At 43.8% G+C, this 19,030-nt stretch overlaps 1 protein-coding gene and 1 long non-coding RNA gene across 4 annotated transcripts in view; one reads left to right on the top strand and one right to left on the bottom strand.

Moving 5' to 3' along the window:
* BMP2K (BMP2 inducible kinase) overlaps nt 1–9,571 on the bottom strand; it is a 46,667-nt gene extending 37,096 nt beyond the window's left edge. For 2 of the 3 annotated variants that reach the window (XM_050320627.1, XM_050320626.1), the window contains exon 1: nt 9,200–9,571. In XM_050320627.1, the coding sequence (XP_050176584.1) occupies nt 9,200–9,347 (148 nt within the window). In that variant the 5' untranslated portion in view covers nt 9,348–9,571. Of the gene's footprint in view, nt 1–6,853; nt 6,937–9,199 lie in introns of those variants that run through there. The other variant, XM_050320628.1, reaches the window with a different exon arrangement.
* A 347-nt stretch (nt 9,572–9,918) lies between these two features.
* Nucleotides 9,919–10,808, top strand: LOC126642805 (uncharacterized). Its single transcript, XR_007629557.1, has 3 exons — nt 9,919–9,978; nt 10,527–10,609; nt 10,748–10,808. It is a non-coding gene; the product is annotated as an uncharacterized LOC126642805 (long non-coding RNA).
* Nucleotides 10,809–19,030: the final 8,222 nt, after the last annotated feature.

A 19,030-nucleotide genomic window follows, 5' to 3' on the forward strand; every position in this document is an offset into this window, starting at 1 on the left:
CAAGTAGCAAATTAAAAAAATGACAAATGAAATGAGTCAGTACAACAGACCCAAAATAAACTAGGAATCGGACCATTGCAATGTATTGGTACATAACTCCTAAAGACTTGCGTATTAGTTTCGAGGCACCACAGGAACAAATTCATCCATTAAAATAATGTGCAAGTTTGGAAGGAAGCCAAACATAGACATTACTCTGAATAAAATCTCCTCAAGCCCTGGAATATCAGAATTCCTTTTGTAGTTCTGTGTGTGGCAATCAAGGCATAGCACATTACAGAGGCTATGAGGAAGAAACCATCTCAGAGCTAGGATGTTCCAGACTCTACCTGTACCTCTTGTACAGACTTGTACGACTTGGGGCACATCCCTTCATCTTTCTTTGTTTCTCCATCTGCGGAATAATCTCTCTCCCTGAGGCAATGTGATGCTCTTCACAGCAATACCAGGTTTGACACCTCTTGAAGAGCAGGATAAAAAGTGCTCAGAGGTGCTCAGTCTCCCATGAGCCTACATCATCAATTCCCCAGCACCTTCATCACTTGCCTCAGAAGCAAGGCAGACATAAGGAGAAGCAAGGAGAAGCAAAGACTCTCACACCTTTACAGGGAGAACACTACAAGTCTGCCAGTTTCCAGTTCCACAAGACAGTGTCCTGTAACACCTGGGTTTATGATTGCTCAAGGATCAAGCTATTCAAACCAAAAGAAATACTCCCCACTTCATTAAAACAGACCCCTGGATCAAGTGCTTTATTTATTTTTATTTGGTAACCTGCCCTTTTCTGTGTGTTTTCCTCCACCCTGCCTCTGTTCAGAGACCCAGTTTCATAGCTGACCCCACCCATACCCAAGACATCCCACTGCAACAACTTAAAAGTAACCAACCTAGAAAAGCGTGAGCAAGGAACGTATGAAGCAAGAGAGGAAGCCAAAGGTTTCTACTTTCATAACCAGTAGACAAACACTCAGAGACTAAAATCCATTCCCAAGACAACCAGGAAGGCAGAAGAGGAATTTGTGGTCCTTTCTTGTCAGCAGCTAGACAACGATAAAGAAAAACACAGACCCTCTCCTTTCACAGAAGGGGTTTCATACTCACCATCTGTCTTTCTACACTGGAGAGAAAAACACAAGGCGAGCCTACTGTGGCGCATGACAGGCTAGAGATGATGTGACCTGCATCAGTGCACGGCTTCTGGGCATCACTGGGACCTCCAAACTACCCTCAGACCGCCAGCTCCAGTTAGCAGAAATGTGCAAATACTCTTAACACTTCAGGATGCAGCTGTTCAGCCAGCACACTAACAGCTTTTAAGCTAAATCTGCAAAGGCAGATGAGGAAAACCTTCCACTCTGAAACAGATGCCTGCATAGGACAGCACCTCGGGCAATGAGGATGCAATTAGGTGACTGACCATGCCTCTGTCACTCCTAAGCCTGTCACCTGACTTGTACACTCCACACTGGCAGGCACAGAGCATTCACAGTATCAGTTAATACAGCTGTGCTTACAAACACCAACTCAGTAGACTGTGGCAGCCTGCTTAGTTACAATGTTACAGAGGCAAAAAATAGCTACAGCAAGTAAAATATAGCACAAGGTTAAGGAATTAGGAGAATCAAGACAAACAAAACACTGTAAACCAAAGCACTGCCAGAGACAAGCAGCACAACCTCACTGAGCACCTGAAACATTTTCCCTCTGAACCTAAGGTGAAACCTATTCAGCCGGAAGTGAGACACCCATCAGAGAGCAGGTGTGTGCACACTGACAGCTACAACCTACATCTACAGCTGGAAAGAAATCCAAGTTCACACAGTTAATATGCTTGTAACTGTACAGACCTGTAACTGCGCTGTTCCCTAGAGACCTACTCCCATCTCTGGTAGTAACTCTGGTTCTCCATGCACAGAACAACTGTACAAACCCTTCCACAGGGGTAACACACTAACGACTGGCAGCTCTGCTATTACACTCACAACAGCCCTGAGAAATACATACCATCTTCCCAGAATTACTGGTTTCTAGTTTACACCTGTCTGAAAAGGAATTCCCCTGCTTTTAGCTAACAATTTGTCTTTTCCATACTGGCACACAAAACACTGAGATGTAATAAAAAACAAACAAGCAAACAAACTTTCAGTTCAACCAATAAAACTCAGCAAAAAATTAAGATCCTGCACAGTTTGCTTTAGAGCCAGGTCGTGTCTTTCCCAGGCAGAGCTCATACATCCTCTATTATTCCATGCTACCTTACTCTTAGAGGGTGTCCAGGAGCTTCGTAGTGCAACACACACACACGTATACCCACCCCTTCTGACTACTGTTGCATTAGCATACTTTACCAAAACAGCTCTGCAAGGAAAAAGGCAGGGAGATGGCATATGCATTGGTTACATCTGTCCTTTGTCAAAATTTGGCAAAGGAAAGACAGCTTGAATTTCTGCGTCAACTTACCATGATACTGCTACAAACCAAGCTCCTTCTCCTGTAACCATGTGACTCTTGGCCACTATCCTGAAAACTTCACACAGGATTACCAGATTCCCAGGCACTTGCTCGGTATTTAACTACTTCTGGGGACACAAAAATTAAATGGATAACATCCCTGAAAAAGAACACAACTGTGCGAAGTTCAGAGGTATAACATGACCTGTCCACATACACACAATGGAGAAAGGAGTGTCCTCAGGGTGTCCAAGGACTAATAACTGGATAATCAAGAGCATTAGACCACATGTCCTAGGAGATGAACTTGGTCTTAAGTGTACAACAGATGCCTTTGTCAGCCCACAGATGTTTCCCAACGTGTTCATTTCCCCATCTGTGTCCCAGAGGCACAGGAGAGCTCTGGAGAGCACAGTGACAGTGACTGTTGTCCCCAGGTATCACCACAGTGTTGAGCACACCAGCTGTGTAATGCGCTTAACTGAACTACGCTACATGAAAAGATAACTTTACTTGCATATTGATGTGAGACCGGGATCACGTGCAAATCCCCCAACCACTTCCTGGTTTGTCTGCCTTCTCATTATGCAGAACACAGCCACATCCTGCAACGGCCAAACAATGCTCTTGTTTCAAGCTGTGATCTGCCTTCACTAGGCCTAAGAAACCAAGGACGAAGCACAAGCCCTACAGCACAGCCTCCCTATCTTTCATCACCCAGAGATCCAAAGCTGGTCCAGGATCCCTGCACCTGCCAATCTGCAGCTACACTTGCCATAAGGCAGCTGTGCCTATTTTTGGGACTGCACAAGAGATCCGTGTGTATTGTATTATACTCTCAGTCAAAATGGAAATCAGAAAGTTTGAAGTACTGATGCTGCTTTTTGTCCTCCATATCTTCTACTCCAATATTAGCAAAGCAAAACTGTTGGAGACAGAATAACAGGGTTGACCTTTACAGTCATATGCAAACACAGATTCAGAAATCTTACACTCTGGAAAAATATCAACATGACCAATCCCAACTCAAATTCCACAAGTTATCTTTCCAGACAGCCTTCCAGCTCATAATCCACCTGAACAACTGAATTAGATTACAAATGAAAACAAAACAGCAGCTACTGCAAAGAGCAGCAAGTCATATGACATAACCACTAAATTAATGAAGATGACCAATAATGAACATGTCAGCCCCATAGGAGGAGACTGCCATGCCACAGTCACAACAGAAGTGACCCTGCACCAGGTGTATTCATAACACCTGCCACAAAGATAAGCTGTCCCAATGTACAGAGCTAAAAATTCAGTCCACAACCCATCGAAACACTTGGAAGTACTAAAGTTCACATATCCTTTATAATGGCACTTCTCTTTATTTACCTCTCCAGAAGACAGCACAACAAACAAGCCACACCTTATATGAGATGAAGCAGTGCCTGCTGTACCTCAGCACCTTTACGAATTTACAGCAGCTGCTAGAGCTCCATATCCTCCACATAACTCACTCTAAAGACCTAAAAATCAAGGTATGAAAGGGTAATTGAAGTGGGACTTAGCAACAGCAAAGAGAACCTTATTCACAACACAAAGGTTGTCAATTTGGATTACTAACTGAACTGCTATTGCTAAAATACAAGGTAGGAAGAAAACCAAAACCATCACAGCACAACTTCTAAGACTACTCTGATTCCAGGAAAGATTTTGAAAAACTTGGTACACCTCCTGTCTGGACAATGAGCCATTTCACCTTAAGCACTGCTGTGATGTTGATCCTTTTTGAAGACTCCCCTTCTACCCTTAGACAACTAACTGAAGAAAAATCTCCAGGAATAGATACTTGCACTGAAAATTAAACAGCACAAAAATCTACAAACATACAGCACAAGATCTCACCAAACAGGACCTGAATTCCTCTCCATTTAGGTGACAGTTTTCTTAGGCCTTGACTGAAACTGTGTGAATTCAAGAAACAAACCAAAAAGCGTTGTCAAGGTAATTGCAAAGACTGCACACTCAATTTAAGTAAGGACAGTAGAGCTCACAAGAAGCTCACTCCTTCACTGGTATAGGAGACTGGAGGAATGACTGACTGGCTCAAAACAACCAGGTGGGAAGTCAGAGGGAATGGGGTGAGCTCTGCATAGGTGGGACAGCCACTGCTCCCTCCCTGTCCCTGGAGCCTTAGCGAATCTCTGCTCCAGTCCAAAGCGGTGGGAGCCAACCACATGACCTGCCCCAAAATGGCAGAGACTGACCCATGGCCTCTGTTAGCCCCAAAATGGCGGGGACCGGCCCATGGGGCTGGTGTAACCTGGAGCTATAGAAAGGTTCTCTGGGACAAAGTCAAGCTGACCCTCAGAGGGGCTAAAGGGCAAGAAAGGCATTCACCCTCCGGGCATTAATGACCAGTTTGTTATTTAGCCTCCCAAGAATTTTGTTGTTTCTCTCACACACAACCCAGAGTGAATCAAATTATCTTACCCTAAACTTGCCAAGCGGGATGGGGTTTTACTGAGAGCTTGCCCTGTGAGATAAGCTATAAAAGAAAGAGCATGCCACTTGAAATTTTATAAAGGGAATATTCAAGACTTTTACTTTTTCTCCCTATTGAGAGGCTCCTTTTCACAGAAAACTATGCTTTAACCATCATATTTAATAAATGAAGCAAACATTCTGTGTTATACAAACATTAAACAATGAACTTGTAAGCAATCACCTCTTGAGTGGCTTTTTTCCCCACCTCTCTAGTCCTAGATACAAGGTCACACAAAAAAGCAACAGCTTCCTAAGCTACAGCAGCAGAGGGCTCAACTCCACACAGCTCCAGACTCACCACTTCCTCAGTCCAAATGATAACAAATAAACCAGTATACCCACTATCACACAGCTTCTTTCCACATGTACTGGGGCAAAGAAAAGAGAGAAAGCTACAGCATGAGAGCAGTAACACATGATGTTCACCCTGTCCCATCCAGAGCTTCCCGACACTGAAGAGCTCCTTTCCATCCCCTCTGGGTACTTCTGGAGCAAGCTGCACGCAGTGTCACTCCATTCCTCCTGTGTCAGTGTCTGGCATCTCACCTCTGCTCTCATAAGCGTGGACTGCCCGGCGAGAGGGTGAACTGCTGGTGGCAGTTTATCAGCCACACTAGGGCTGGATACAGCACTGTTTTATTTTTATAAGATGCAACAGCACATGCACCATGATGCCATTAATCCATCCTGAGTGAAAATGAAAAGCAGATGATGACTGTCTTTCCCTGCCCACAAATGAGCTTACAAATGAAGCCAGTCAAGTTCAAGAGGGAAGCTGGGAAGCCCAGTGCACATTGCACATGCAGTCTCTTTTTTAACACTTGCAACTGTCTCTGTTTTACCTGCACTCGTTAAAAACATACCCACATATTGAATTATGACACTTACTATAACCCCTTCTGTCTGTTCGTGGTACTAAGAGAACTTGAAACCTGGCAAGGTCTTTGTTTATTTATGCAGTTTAAACATCTCAAGTCCTGCCAGGTAATCAAGATGATAAGACAAATTAGCATCTTCCAATGCCTACCCTTACAGAAAGCAGAAAAATCAGTTTTACTGCAGTTCTTAAACAAAAAAGAGTTACTGAAGTCTAATCAAGGCAAACAATGAACTAGTAGTTTCTACATATCAAGTCACAACTTTCTACCTCCTCCTTATTTGAGCCAAAAATGTTTTGGGAACTTGCTAATTTTCACTTTCCTTTTCACTCTTCACAACATAAATTGTTTTGCATTAACATTTGAGATCTATTTAAAGGCATGTTTCATACTTGGCCACTTCAGTTTGCTGCAATTTCTGAACTTCTTCAATATTGGAGTCACCATGCACCACCTGTAACTTTCAACAGAGAACCCTCCATATTTTTGTCACTAAATTTTCCAAACTTCAGTTAAATTGCAGATACTCTTGTTCAACAAAAACACGAAAAGAGAAAGCCTCCACTCTCTCTCAGTCATTCATTCCATATAGTTCTACCATTCCCTCAAAATGGATAAGAACTCATTTTCTACATCAAACTTGAACCCAAGCTAACTGCTTTTACCACATGTCTGAGAAATAAGCCTTAAAAAATAAACACCTCCATCCAACAACATACTGACCATTGGGTTACAGAGGCCAAGAAGTCACCACAGAATAGGTATGTTTAAAACAAAAGATGCCACCCAACAGCCTCCTAACTACAGCACTTCAACTTTATACCTTCTTTACTCAAAAGAATGCTGCTACCTTAGATAACGTTATATTTATTTAAAAGAACTAGATTATAATGCTCCTTACTTCTGCCTTTAAAACACTGAAATAAAATCATCAAAGACTACAGGAAAAGCACTTTGAAGGCAACTTTGTATCAACTTGGCAAACTTACCAAAGATCCATCCCTGTAGCCTAACAAGGTCATCACGACTTGAGCCTCAGAGAACCACGACCAACACTAGTTACTGGGAGCCTCAACCCTCTACAGAACCAGGAGCTGCCTTCCTAAGAATACTCAGAGCAAAATCTGGAAGGAGGATGGGGTTAAACAATTTGAATCAGACACATAATGCTATTAAACCCAGTAAGTAAAACAAACAAAAAACAAAACAAAAACAAAAAACCCAAACAAACAAAAGACCAACAACAACAACAAAAACACAAAACACCCCAATATACCATACCACTGCTATCAGAACATCATATATCCCCTACAAAATAGATTGGGTAAGTTCATTAGATTAACTTCATGCGTCATTAACGCTTCACAGCACAAGCTGTAACTTGGATATGAACCTCTTAAATGGTATTTCATCAGTACTGAGTAACAGCAACTACCTGACACGTGTAAGACCCTCAGTTAAACTGAGATTCAGAAACTGAAAGAAAAAAACGCCTTGTGCAAACAGGATAGGGGAATGAAGTTTGTTCTCTGCCCTCCCAAGAGAATTACTAAGCAAAGGCTTTATAGCGTTCAGTATTAATTACAGATAGTAATATGACTAATGTAGTAGCAGTAATGTACAATTACTTACTATTAATGGTTACTAAGGCAAGAGATTGATTGTCAACAAGTAATTCCTAGATGAAGAGCTACTTTTTAGGGTCAGTAAGGAGCACCCAAGTAGGCCCACCCTGTTAAAGCCCAGCTGCTCCCTGACAATCAGGGGGCTGCCAGTCAGCAGCCCCCCACTCCCTCCTGTCCCTGTGACTCCAACCATGCAATTACCCCACCTGTTACTTTCCTCCAGGCCCACTTGGGTCCTCTCTGCTGAACAGCTCTGGTGCTGGCTTAGAGACTTTCCCCAGTTTGCAGTAAGCGTACACTGCCCCGACCCTTATCAGTTTTTGTCCCAAGCATCCATATTCAGCTCTTATTTCAGACTCAAAAGTAAGGAAGATAATTTGCATGACACTCAAATGTTAAAATTTGGACTCCCTCTGCCCCCAAGCCCTTAAGGACTATCAATTTGTTTCTGCCAGCTACAGAAAGAAAAAGTGATCTGTAGTGACTCTTAAAACAGCACATTATGAGCAAACTTTTTAATAATATGTTAAACTGAATCAAGCACTGTGCAGTTGCTCTCCTTTTCACTACATATACGGGGTTTGTGTTACCTCCTGAATTTGTTCAGGAGCCTATTGTCATTATTTTTTTTAACAAGTCTCTATCCTGCCACCAGCCCTGCCGAGAAATTCCAGCCTATCAGTTCACAATGACTTGGAAGTAGCTCTCAGCAAGGACTACTCACTCTTTAGGCCACGAGGTATGCAGCAGGCTAACCTCTCACATCATCTTCATACCCCAATTACAAAATATTGCATTCTAAATACTAAGCTCCAGATCTGCTATTCTGCAATAACCCTTTTCAAGATAGCAACGAAAATACAAATGCTCACTATATGTTCTTATTTTAAACAGTAATATTATCTGCATGCACTTGTTAAAGCTCTCTCTTAAAATCTTCATCCAGAAATGTACATATGCAATCAAAGTCTACAACTATATTTACACATAAAGTAGTCTGAGCAACACACAGACATAAAAGTGACAAAGGTGAATTATTTTTACTCACAATATCCAAAGCACGTGTTGTAACCACTCAGTAAGTATAAAGTATACAGATCTAACCCTGAGCTCAGTGACCCGGGAAGTGACTTTATACATTTTATACATCACACGGGTTACCAGCTGTGGGAGATGAAGACCATACTGTTTCACACACACACACAGAGGGCAAAACACAAGTATGGCTGATTTGCTGGTGACCCACTCCGGGTTCTAGCAAAGTCGTACAGCTAACAAAGCCTAGGCAATCTCACGATATATAAACTCACAGGGTCCTTCCCAAGTCCCAGTGGAGGTCGGACAACACGAAGTGCAAGTTCACTACAAAAGGCACAAGTCGAGCACCCCGCAGCAAGGGGAGGCTCTACAGTGCAAGCTGCCAGCACCGCACTGCCACTCGTGACCCTGACAGCAACCAGCTGCCCTACACCAAGGAAGGCCATGCCTTTTATTTTTGTGGGGTTTGTGGGGTTTTTTGTTTTGTTTTGTTTTTTGGTGGCTTTTTTTATTTTTTTTTTCATGTTAGCCGGCAGAAGCCTGCCACAGGCGCTGGTGACACCTCACCCCGCCTCGCTCACCCAGGGCAGCGTGCCGGGGAACTCCGAGAGCCCTAAGGACCCCACGGCCGAAACAGCACCCCCCAAACCCCCAGCACCGGCCCGTCCTCACCTTCGGCCAGCGGCTCCTCGGGGGTCACCTGGTACCGCCCCACCGCCAGCGCCCTGCCCAGGGCCACGCCGCTGCCGGAGCCGCCGCACGCCGTCCCGCCGCCGCCGCCGCTCCCCTCGGACTTGGGCATACGGGAAAACTTCTTCATGGCGAGCGGGGCCCCAGCAAGAGCCGGGGAAGAAGAGCCTGAGGCGAGGAGGCGACGAGGGGGCTGCCCCGTTTCACATGTCGGCCGCGGCCCCCGCTTCTCCTCACCCGCCGCCGGCTGCTGAGGGGGGGGGGGAGAGGAGGAGGAGGAGGGAGGAGGAAGAGGGCGAGGAGGAAGGAGAAGGAGGGAGCAGCCGCAGCCGCGCCGCCCGGGGCGGCTGAGGGGACGGCTCTCGCTGTGCCGGGAGCGGCCGCCCCGCCGGCGCGCGGCCACAGAGCGCAAGCGCGAGGCCTCCCCCGCCCCTCGCGGCCGGAAGTGCGGCCGGGCCGGCACGTGCGGCGGGAGCGAGGCGCGGCGCGAGACCGCCCCCCCCCGCCCCTCAGGGCTCCCCGCCCCTCAGGGCTCCCCCGCCCTCAGGGCTCCCCCGCGGCGCTTTCCCGCCCTCGCGGCGCCGCGCGCCCTCTGAGGGCACGGGTCGGGAATCGCTGAGGGGACGCGCCCGGCGGGACACACACAGCCCCCACGGCCCCTCAGCGCCGCTCCACGCCGCCTGGCCCTGCCCCTCGGGCCTCGCCGACACACCTGCCCTCGGGAAGGAGTCTGGCAGCAGCAGCAGTATGATGAGGAGACGGTGAGGATCGCGGTGGTAAAGGTGGCCCTGCACGGCCCAGACTGTGGAGGCTCCGGGGTCTGTGGCATGCTTCCAGAAGGGGAATTCCAGGGAGATCCTGGAGTCTCCCTCTCTGGAGACTTTCCAAACCCACCTGGAGGTGCTGATGTGCCACTTGCTCTGAGTGACCCTGCCCTGGCAGAGGACTTGGACTGGATGATCTCCAGAGGTCCCTTCCAACCCTAACAATTCTGGGTTTCTATGAAATAACTGTGAAAAGCGTTGATACCAAGTATGAATTCCAGTGATGCATCTCCACAAATAATACACTGTGCGGAGGTTTGAAGGGTACTGGCAGAAAAGAAGGGGTAGAAGGATGGGTCTGGACAGGAAACCATCAATGAAACGTGAAGTGCACGTTTTCCCACTGTGAAATGTATTGACCATGTACAGTTTCCCTATTAACACTGACAAAGCAAACCTGGGAATTTACTTACACAAGCTTGTTTCCCCAGTGAAATCCTCAGGAAAATAAGAATTGTGCTTATAAAACCATTTCTGAACCGCAGGAAGCCCTGTGTTCTGTGATCCCTTGCTGAAGTTCGGTTGGAAAGACGGGAGCCACAGCAGCTGGGGAGCCACAGACAGAGAGGTATGTCATTGATAGTGTGCTGCTCCACGGCCAGCCTGGCTGGCTAGGGCAGTACTTGTCACAGTTCCATAGAAACAACACTGGAAAAACACCCTGCACTTACAAATCACTTATCTCAAATTTCCTCTTCACATTCAGACTGAAGCCGAACATCATGCAAAAATGGTGAGAAGTTGCAGTCATTGAAAAGGTAATTTCATTCCAACCCTGTTCTCCTTGGGAGTCCGTCCTGTGTAATAAAACTGTGGTACTTGTGTGTTGTTGTTTTTTCCCTTACCAAATGCAAGCATACAGTAAAACCAAAACTGATACGGGACACTCTGTCAGTCTCTGATATGAATAAATGGAGCTGTGTTTTTGGCATTTACAGTGGGAATTTGACAAGGATTTGCCAGAGAACACCTAGGTTTTGGGTGGATACCAGTTACAGCCATCAGTTCAGTTAAAACTGTGGAGGAATCAGAAGTGTAAATCTTTGGGATGACGTTCTGGTAACCAAATTAGTTTCAACTTAATCATATTGCCACACTCTTAGTGGGTACAAAAATGACTATTTATTGAAGTGGCAACCTGTCACACATCAAAAGCACCAATAAGCTCTTGCTTTAGCAGTCCCCTTTCTGTAGTCATTGCCATCCTTTCAGTAACAACAGATCAATTTTTCAGCAGCATACAGAGATTAATTCACAGTTTTCCTTGGGAGAGAAAAGTGTTTTGAGTGCAGATGAAAGGAACAGAGTTCTGTGAGAGGGATGGCATGAGCAGCAGTGTTTTGGTAATGAGGGCATTCCTACAATGAGATATGCCTATGCTCCTCAGATATTTAATGATATCTTAGAGAAAAAAATGCAGCTAGCCTATAAGCACCTAAGTTTAGTGCCACTGAGTAGTACAGTTTTGCCATTCCTCAGTAAAAATAATGTATTTGCTAAAAACCACTGTGACCTTGAGAGCAGGACTGGCTTTTAGGTTACCCTGGTGAATTTTTATTTGGCTTTGGGGTCCCCATCCCCACCCATGCATTTTTATTCTTTTTAAAGTAAGAGATTGTATTATCGCTGAACTTATTTATAGGCTGGACAAAATGAGCCCTCTTGTTACACTGGGATTAACGCTTCTAATCTCTGTCTTGGCATCCTGGAGGACACAGAGGTCAGCTCCTGGGCATAGCTGGCAAAGCAGTGTATCAGCACTGCACACTGAGCTGTGAGCGTGCAGTGGCTGCAGGGCTGGCTCGCGTCCTGCCAGTGATTTCCAAGAGCCACGCCGCAGCTCCCTTGCCCTGTTCCATAGCCCGTTCCACCTCAAACCTCGCACCAAGTGATCTTTCTCTCAGGGACACCAGTGTGTTGTCAGGAGGTTTCATGTTATGGATTCCCTTTTATTTAAGTATAGGTCAAGGAAGTTCAATAATAGAGACAATTTTGACAACCCACTTAAAAAATACGGGCCTGGCCCTCGAAGCAGCTAAGAGGCGTGATTTTGAATGTGTGAATAGGCTCACTGACTTTGTTTTAATTCCTCACCTGAGCAGAATGATGTTTTGATATTTCTAGAAGCTAAGGTCATTTCCAAAAAGGAAGAGTTGTGAGGTTTCTTTCTTGAAGGTATGAAACCCAAAGTAAACTTTATTCTTCCTTCTTGAGATAAAAACTCTCCTTTGGTTCAGGCAGAGCAGGGATGCCTCAGTCTCCTGCCTCCTGCATCTGGAATGTGTGTGGTAAAAGATCAGAAAGGTCTTTGCAGTGCTTGAAAAACAAACAGAAAACAAATTGTAATACCTTGAAAGTACCCACAAGCACAGTTATTTTCAGGTTTATGTGAAACAGTAGATCATCTGAAGAAAAATGCAGTGGCAACAGAAGACCAGAAAGATGAATCCTCAGGTAAGGAGAGATCAGCTACAAAAGGTGGAGGCAGTGGGGGATTGTAATGCCAAGGCTACCCTCAAGCCGGGGTATCAGTGATCATTCGCAGGACTGGGGCATCATGGTCTATATCGTGTTTTGCTTCTTAAACCTTCAGCTTCATGAGTCAGCAAATCATAGGAGATATTGAGCTTTCATTATTTAAAAAATAAACAGCAGTTAAGGTCAGCTTCTGCTTTTTATGACGGTGGAGTCAACACTGAACTTTCACTGCACGAAAACAGGAGAGACAACAAAAAAGTCCCAGCCATGTGCTGTGTCCGTCTCCACCACAATATGGGAACGTTTGGCTTTATGTCTTTTATTGCCTGGCGTCTAAAATAGTGACATGTTTTTCTAGTAGCTGTGTAATGGCAAAGCTATATGGTGTATAAATGATTCCAGTTACTGTCTCTATTCAGCACGTAACACACATCTTGAAGCTCCTGTCCCAGTTAGTGTCACAAAAGCAGGCCTGGAGGGGTTTTTAGCCCAGCACTAACTGTGCTCTCAGTGTCCAGACTGTGAGAGTCATTGCTAGTGTCAGAGGGTGTATCACTGACTTTATTTCCCCACATATAAAATTAATGTAGGGTTTAGCTACTCGTTGCAAAATACACTGAAGATTTATGGAAGAAAGCTCTAGCTGGGAACGCTGCTTAAAAAATGAAACACCAGATATTTCACATGTGCTTGGAGTTGGAAACGTGATGGTTTAATCCTCTTTAAACTGCTGAATAGTTCAAATGCCTGTACCTTGATTACTGTTTCTCAAGCATTTCTCTCCTTACATATCTCCCTACTCATAACTCTTTCCTCTGTACAATACATAAAGTGGTTTTAAATCAATCCCGTGAGAATAAAACAATTTCCTGCAAAAAAGTTAAAAGTCCCTTACAGAAAGTAGTTATTAAGGCAAAGTAGAAGTGGAGAACTTCCTTTGTGTGGGTGTTGTTTTGGAAATGTCTCTTGGTGCTTCTGGATAAACTCCTTCCCTTCTAATCACCCAGGCCGAGTGTTAGAAACAAAAGGAAAAAAATACTTTTATAGAAATATGTTATTTATGTATTAAAACTTTAAAAGAAATCGGTGATAGAGGCTCTCAAGTTCAGGAATTACTGCAGTAAATTTTTGTCATCTTATTTGGGTATGTGAGGGTTATTTTCTATTTTGTAATAATTCAGTCAGTGTGAACAAAGCACTGCCAGAGACTGGGTTTGCCCAATAAGCTCTTTTAATTTTCCTCTCTTATCACTTCATTGTTGCATGTTTATTTTGCTTCTGGTCCCATGGGAGCCGTGAGAAACATCACTTTACACATTGAAGTAGGCTATACAATCTCCCTATCTCAGAAAATACTGTGTCTTAGTTTTTTACTGCTGACCCTGATGGAGTCTGTTTTAGGCACGGTTACTGAAACCACACAAAATGTTTATGATGATCTAAAAGCTAAGAAAACCCCAGGAGACAACTGGTTTGGGTTTGGTTTTGCATTTTTTCTAGGATGAAGTCATATCCCAGCTCCACATCTCAGAGGCAGGAGTAGTAATGAAAGGCTTTTTTGCTTTGCTTAATTATGTATACAAAATAGCAGAAAGAGCTTGGTATGTTGTGAAACATGTTGGCATGGAAAATATGTTGACGTGGGGGGAATGAAAAACGAAAAGACTGAAGTCACTGGAGCAGAGGGATGGCGCAAACTGGGCAGAAAGCAAGTGCATCCTCTGGAGGCTCCCCCGATTTGGAAGGTCTGAGCAGTCCTGGATGCTTAGCGCTGACCTTGGGAACACAGACACATTTTCATTCACTTTCTATCAGCTAATTCTAATCAGGGAAGAAACAAAGGGAGCTGTGGAAAGCAGCTTTTCAGTTTCCAAAGTTGAAATGGAAACAAACTGAGGAGCCAGCTGGAGAAAATAGTCAAGGTGCAAATAGCTGACATCAGCTTTGGTGACACCCAGCGCAGCTCTCATTGACACTGAGGTCAAGAGTCTACTATTGCAACATGAGATTCGGTCACTTGTACCACAGCCAGTGTTGAGACCAAACAAAATACAAATTCCTTGTTGAGATGACAACCCTTGGCCGCTTCAAAACAGCGGGGGAAAGTGAGGAAAACAGAAAGCAGATGTGTTTGTAAGAGTCCTTGGTAGAAATCTGAGAGGAAGGAATAGGAAAGAGGGGGTAACAGGCTCAGAATTGTTCGCATCTGACCTGGTAAATTGCTTTACATTTATAATAATCTGTTTCCTTTCTGGAACAGAACAGTCTCCTGTGTTTGTGCTGATGACCAGGACTCTGGCTGTGTTTGATAGGGTAACATGTTCCTGCTTGCTTTGTAAGAGCAACCTTAGATCTGTACTGGGCCTCTTGCAGTTGAACTCTTCCCTGCCTTCCATTGTCCAGGTTCCTGGTTATTCCCAGTTTAGCAGGATTCCAGTTGATTTCATTCTCTCTTAGAAACAAAGCCTGATTTCACCCTTTTCTTTAACAACTAACTTTTGCAGTCCTAAAAATATCTAAGGAGTTTCTTTTATAGAAATGAAGCGTGCTCTGTGCAGCCTTTTGAAGGATGGCCACCATCCCAGCTTATGTAATGAAAAAACATTAGCAAGTTGCTCTCTTCCTTGAAAAAGCTGCACATGTGACTAAAACACGTGGCCTTTCTCAGCAACTCTTAAACCTTAATACACTGTTTATAAAGGGCCTGCTGATCGTACACAGAGATCTGGCTGGTGGCACAGTGTTCCCAGTCCCGAAAGCTAAACTTTGTTAAAAGAACACTAAAATGCTTAATTCCAGCACTAATACTACTCTACTGCTTCTACAACTGCTATTGAGATTAAAAGGACAAAAGGTGAGGGTCAAGCACAAGTGCACAGCCTGCATAATATCTTCATGTCAGCAGCATACAAATTAGACTGTAGCATCCTTTGTTTAAGTACCTATGAGAGGTAAATATAGTACTTTATAGTGAAAAAAAAAAAATCCAAGCATCACCAAAAACCCTCTGAGGCATTGGTATACCCAGAATTACTTGTGAATTAGCAGTAAAAAGTTTTGGAAAAGCCACAGCCACCGAGGTTTGAGGAATAATTTTATTTCCAATCTTTTTCTTTTACCCTATTTGCAGAGATAGGTTTTACTGTTAAGAGTTGTTCTATAAAATGAGCAATGGCCTTTTTTCTCCCTGTGTACTTTTTGAGTCTTAGAGAACTGCAAAAATATCCCTGGTCATTAGTGCTTGTGCTAAAAATACTTACTATCTTTATATAGTCTTATACACTTCAAGGGAGGGGAAAAAAAATCCCTGGAACTGAGAGCTTGGGAAGAAAGAATGTCTTTTGGGTCACAAGTGAACAGTCCTTGTGCTGCTGCCCATTAAACAACCGAAATGGTTTAACTACACTGAGTACAGGTGTCATTGCTGGCAGACTTTTTACCTTTAAAGGCTCATCTATAAATCCAGATCTCTTGTTTGTAAATTGCTTGGTTTTGCAGACAGTTTATTTCTACTCGCAAGCTGTTAGCTGAAAGTATGTTTCTAATGCTGTGGAGCTATGAACTCTGATTTGTGTTTTGTTTGGTTAGAAAGATCACAAAGACTTCAGTGAGTTGTTTAGCCAGTGGCATTTGCATCCAGGCTAAGGAGAGGGCAGGAGTTTGCCTGCCACCAGCATAGTTGAAGAGACGTGCCACAGCAGCAGCAAAGACAGAGAAAAGGGAATTGCTGCAAGTTTATGCCAGATCTGAGTAGGAACATGGATATCGTAATAATTGCTCGTGGTTTCGCAGTAGCCTTTGCTGAAATAGGCTGTCCATTATTCCACAATGCAAAAAGGCGAAGGCAGAGCTATTGCATGTCCTAATGACTGTCATCTCATGCTCTGCAGCCCAACTGCATGCTAGATAGGAGAGAGGAGTCTTTGGCACAAGACGGGAATAACTTTCTGTCCCAGATAACAGAGATGGTTATTAGGGGAAGAACTATGTTGGAGCTAAGTTCCTGCCATGCAAAGGCTGTTAAGTTCAAGAAGTTGATCACTGTTTCTCAGTGTTTACTACTAGGAAGACAAGAATAATTTGACTTTATTTATGGGAGAGAAAATTTAAACTAGACAGTGGGAAACTCCTGTAATTAGGGTAAGGAATCAGTAGAAGAAACCCATTAAACACAGTACCCCTATCAAAGAGGTTGTGGAAGCTTTAAACTTTGCAGTGTTTTGTTTGATTCTTTTCAAAGTCTAAACAGACAAGTGTCTGCTCAGAAAAGATTAAAGTTGAATTCATAGGTGCACATAGAGCAGCTGAGGATGTTCGCTGCACTCCTTTTTTTTATGTATTGAGAACGAGGAAACACCAGCTCAGTGGAACTTAATGTGACATGTAGCAGAGATGTTAAAAATCGATGGCTCCAGCCCACAGTGTGCTGGTTGCTTTAATTTACTTCGTGTTCATCCATGCTTGGTTATAGTGGGCCTTCAAATGTTGACTGCACTGAGGGAATCATTCCAATTTTTATTGCAAAGTCAATAAAGTGCTGTAGGTCAGCTTACAGAACACATGAAAACTGCATTCAGGGATAGAAGGAAAAATTGCTCATGTGGCAGAAGGGCTTGCATAGAACCATGAATCAGGGGTTGTGACAGGATACGTTCAGAAGAAGGGACTGTGAGCTAAACGCAGCAAACATGTAAAATGTTTTTCAAGTTCGCTTTTTAAGTTGGCTAGGAAATTGAAAGATGATTGAAACAATCTGACAAGCTTTCAAGACATACTTTCTTTTCAGAGCATGCATTGGCTTTCCAATGCCAATAAAATTGTGTAATGAGTTAAAAAAAAAATCCTTTTTGCATTTTTCCCCTGTTTTTTCCCTTGGTTCACAATTGCAATAACAATTTCTCTGCAGGATCCTGGCCCATCACTTCCTTCTAGGCTTTGATTAGTCTCCAGGAAATGCTTACACCTAGTCATTACTGTTTAAATGAAGTGTCACAAATAATAGTAGTGCTTTTAGTCTTTACAAAGGGTGATGAATTCAGACTTGCAGTGTCCTTGAGAGGAGATGAGTAAAAGCAATCCAATGAGCCATGAACAAAACCTGGGCACTACCCATGTAAACACGTTTCTGACAAGAGCAGGAAGAACCAAAAAGGCATAGCATTTGAGAACTTGAGACTGTAACCACCGGAGCCTGGCTCTCCATCCCTTATCAGTGATTCCTGCTCCCCCCTAGGCCTCCCAACACAAGTGCACCATCAAAGGGGCATCAGTACAGAGAGGAGAATAGGAGAGAAATGATCGAAACCTGGGACAGCTGATTGTCCTGTGGGAGCAAGGGGAAACTCTTGACTTGGGCTTGCTCTTTCCTTCTGAGGTTAGGTACAGCCCAGGTATTCACCGTGCCAGGCCGGGTTTGACAGCAATGTCTGGCAGTGATGGAAACATGTTACACCTCAGCTGACACCTCAGACATTCACCACTGCCTGGAGTGATTGGATTCTGGAGGTTCACATTCACTCCAGCGTAGCAGGGCCAGTTCAGATGTGAGCTTAATTAAATCACTGTGGTGTGCACACTGCTCAAGCAGTTTCTGAACTGATTTAATTAAATCAATCAAGGCAGAGTCTGTATTCAAACTCTTGCTCAAGTACTTCACCTGTGATCAAAGAGATCATTTTTCCCTCTTCCCTGGGAGCTCTGGGTATATGCAAAGTGTAGCAGGGCACTTACGTTTATTTGTTGCTATCCCGCCCTTTATCAAATGTTTAGAAAACCTGCCAAGTGCCATATCCAAACCTGAGGCAGCCTTAACCATAGCTACTATCTGTTAGCATTGCTGTATGATACCCCAGGAAAAGCCTTTGTGAGGAAATTTGGTAAAGATTGCACTGTGCAGTGTTGATAAGGCCATGACCCCCATAGTGGTATATAAAACAAAGAATAAGATTAAATTATTTATTTAGTATGCTCTGTATTTGTATTCAAAAAATAAGGTAGCTAGCTAAATCCAAAAGCAGACAGCTTAACCTGCTTCTGGAGAAGGATATAACTATACAACAGCAGATAGACATGAATATACATAGAAACACTGTTATGTATGTATATAGCAGTGGACTAACCTGTAGAACCCTTTGCCACTAACCTTACAGAGATGAATGACTCAGGTACATGCAACAGAGCCATCTATTTTGATAACAAGAAAAACTCACAATTACCTCAAGCAGCTTGATTAATTATTCAGTCATTAATGAGCACTATTAACTTTAGTGCTTCATTCCAGGTGACAGAAACAGTGTTTCAATTATTTCTGTATCTATTGTTTACTTTTTCATTTTTAGCATCTGGTGTGGTTCACTTTCAAAGTCTGGATGAGTCAGTGTCAGTTACCAAACTAATGCTTCATATAGCAATATATCCTAATATCACTGTATAAATATCCTGATTTACCTAAACAGCTCATCTGTCTGCAGAACACATATCTGTCTGTGCTGGAATTTTTAAGCAGTGTTAA

Source organism: Myiozetetes cayanensis, unplaced genomic scaffold (genome assembly GCF_022539395.1).
Source record: "Myiozetetes cayanensis isolate MyiCay16 unplaced genomic scaffold, myiCay2020 scf24, whole genome shotgun sequence".
Lineage (NCBI taxonomy): Eukaryota > Metazoa > Chordata > Aves > Passeriformes > Tyrannidae > Myiozetetes > Myiozetetes cayanensis.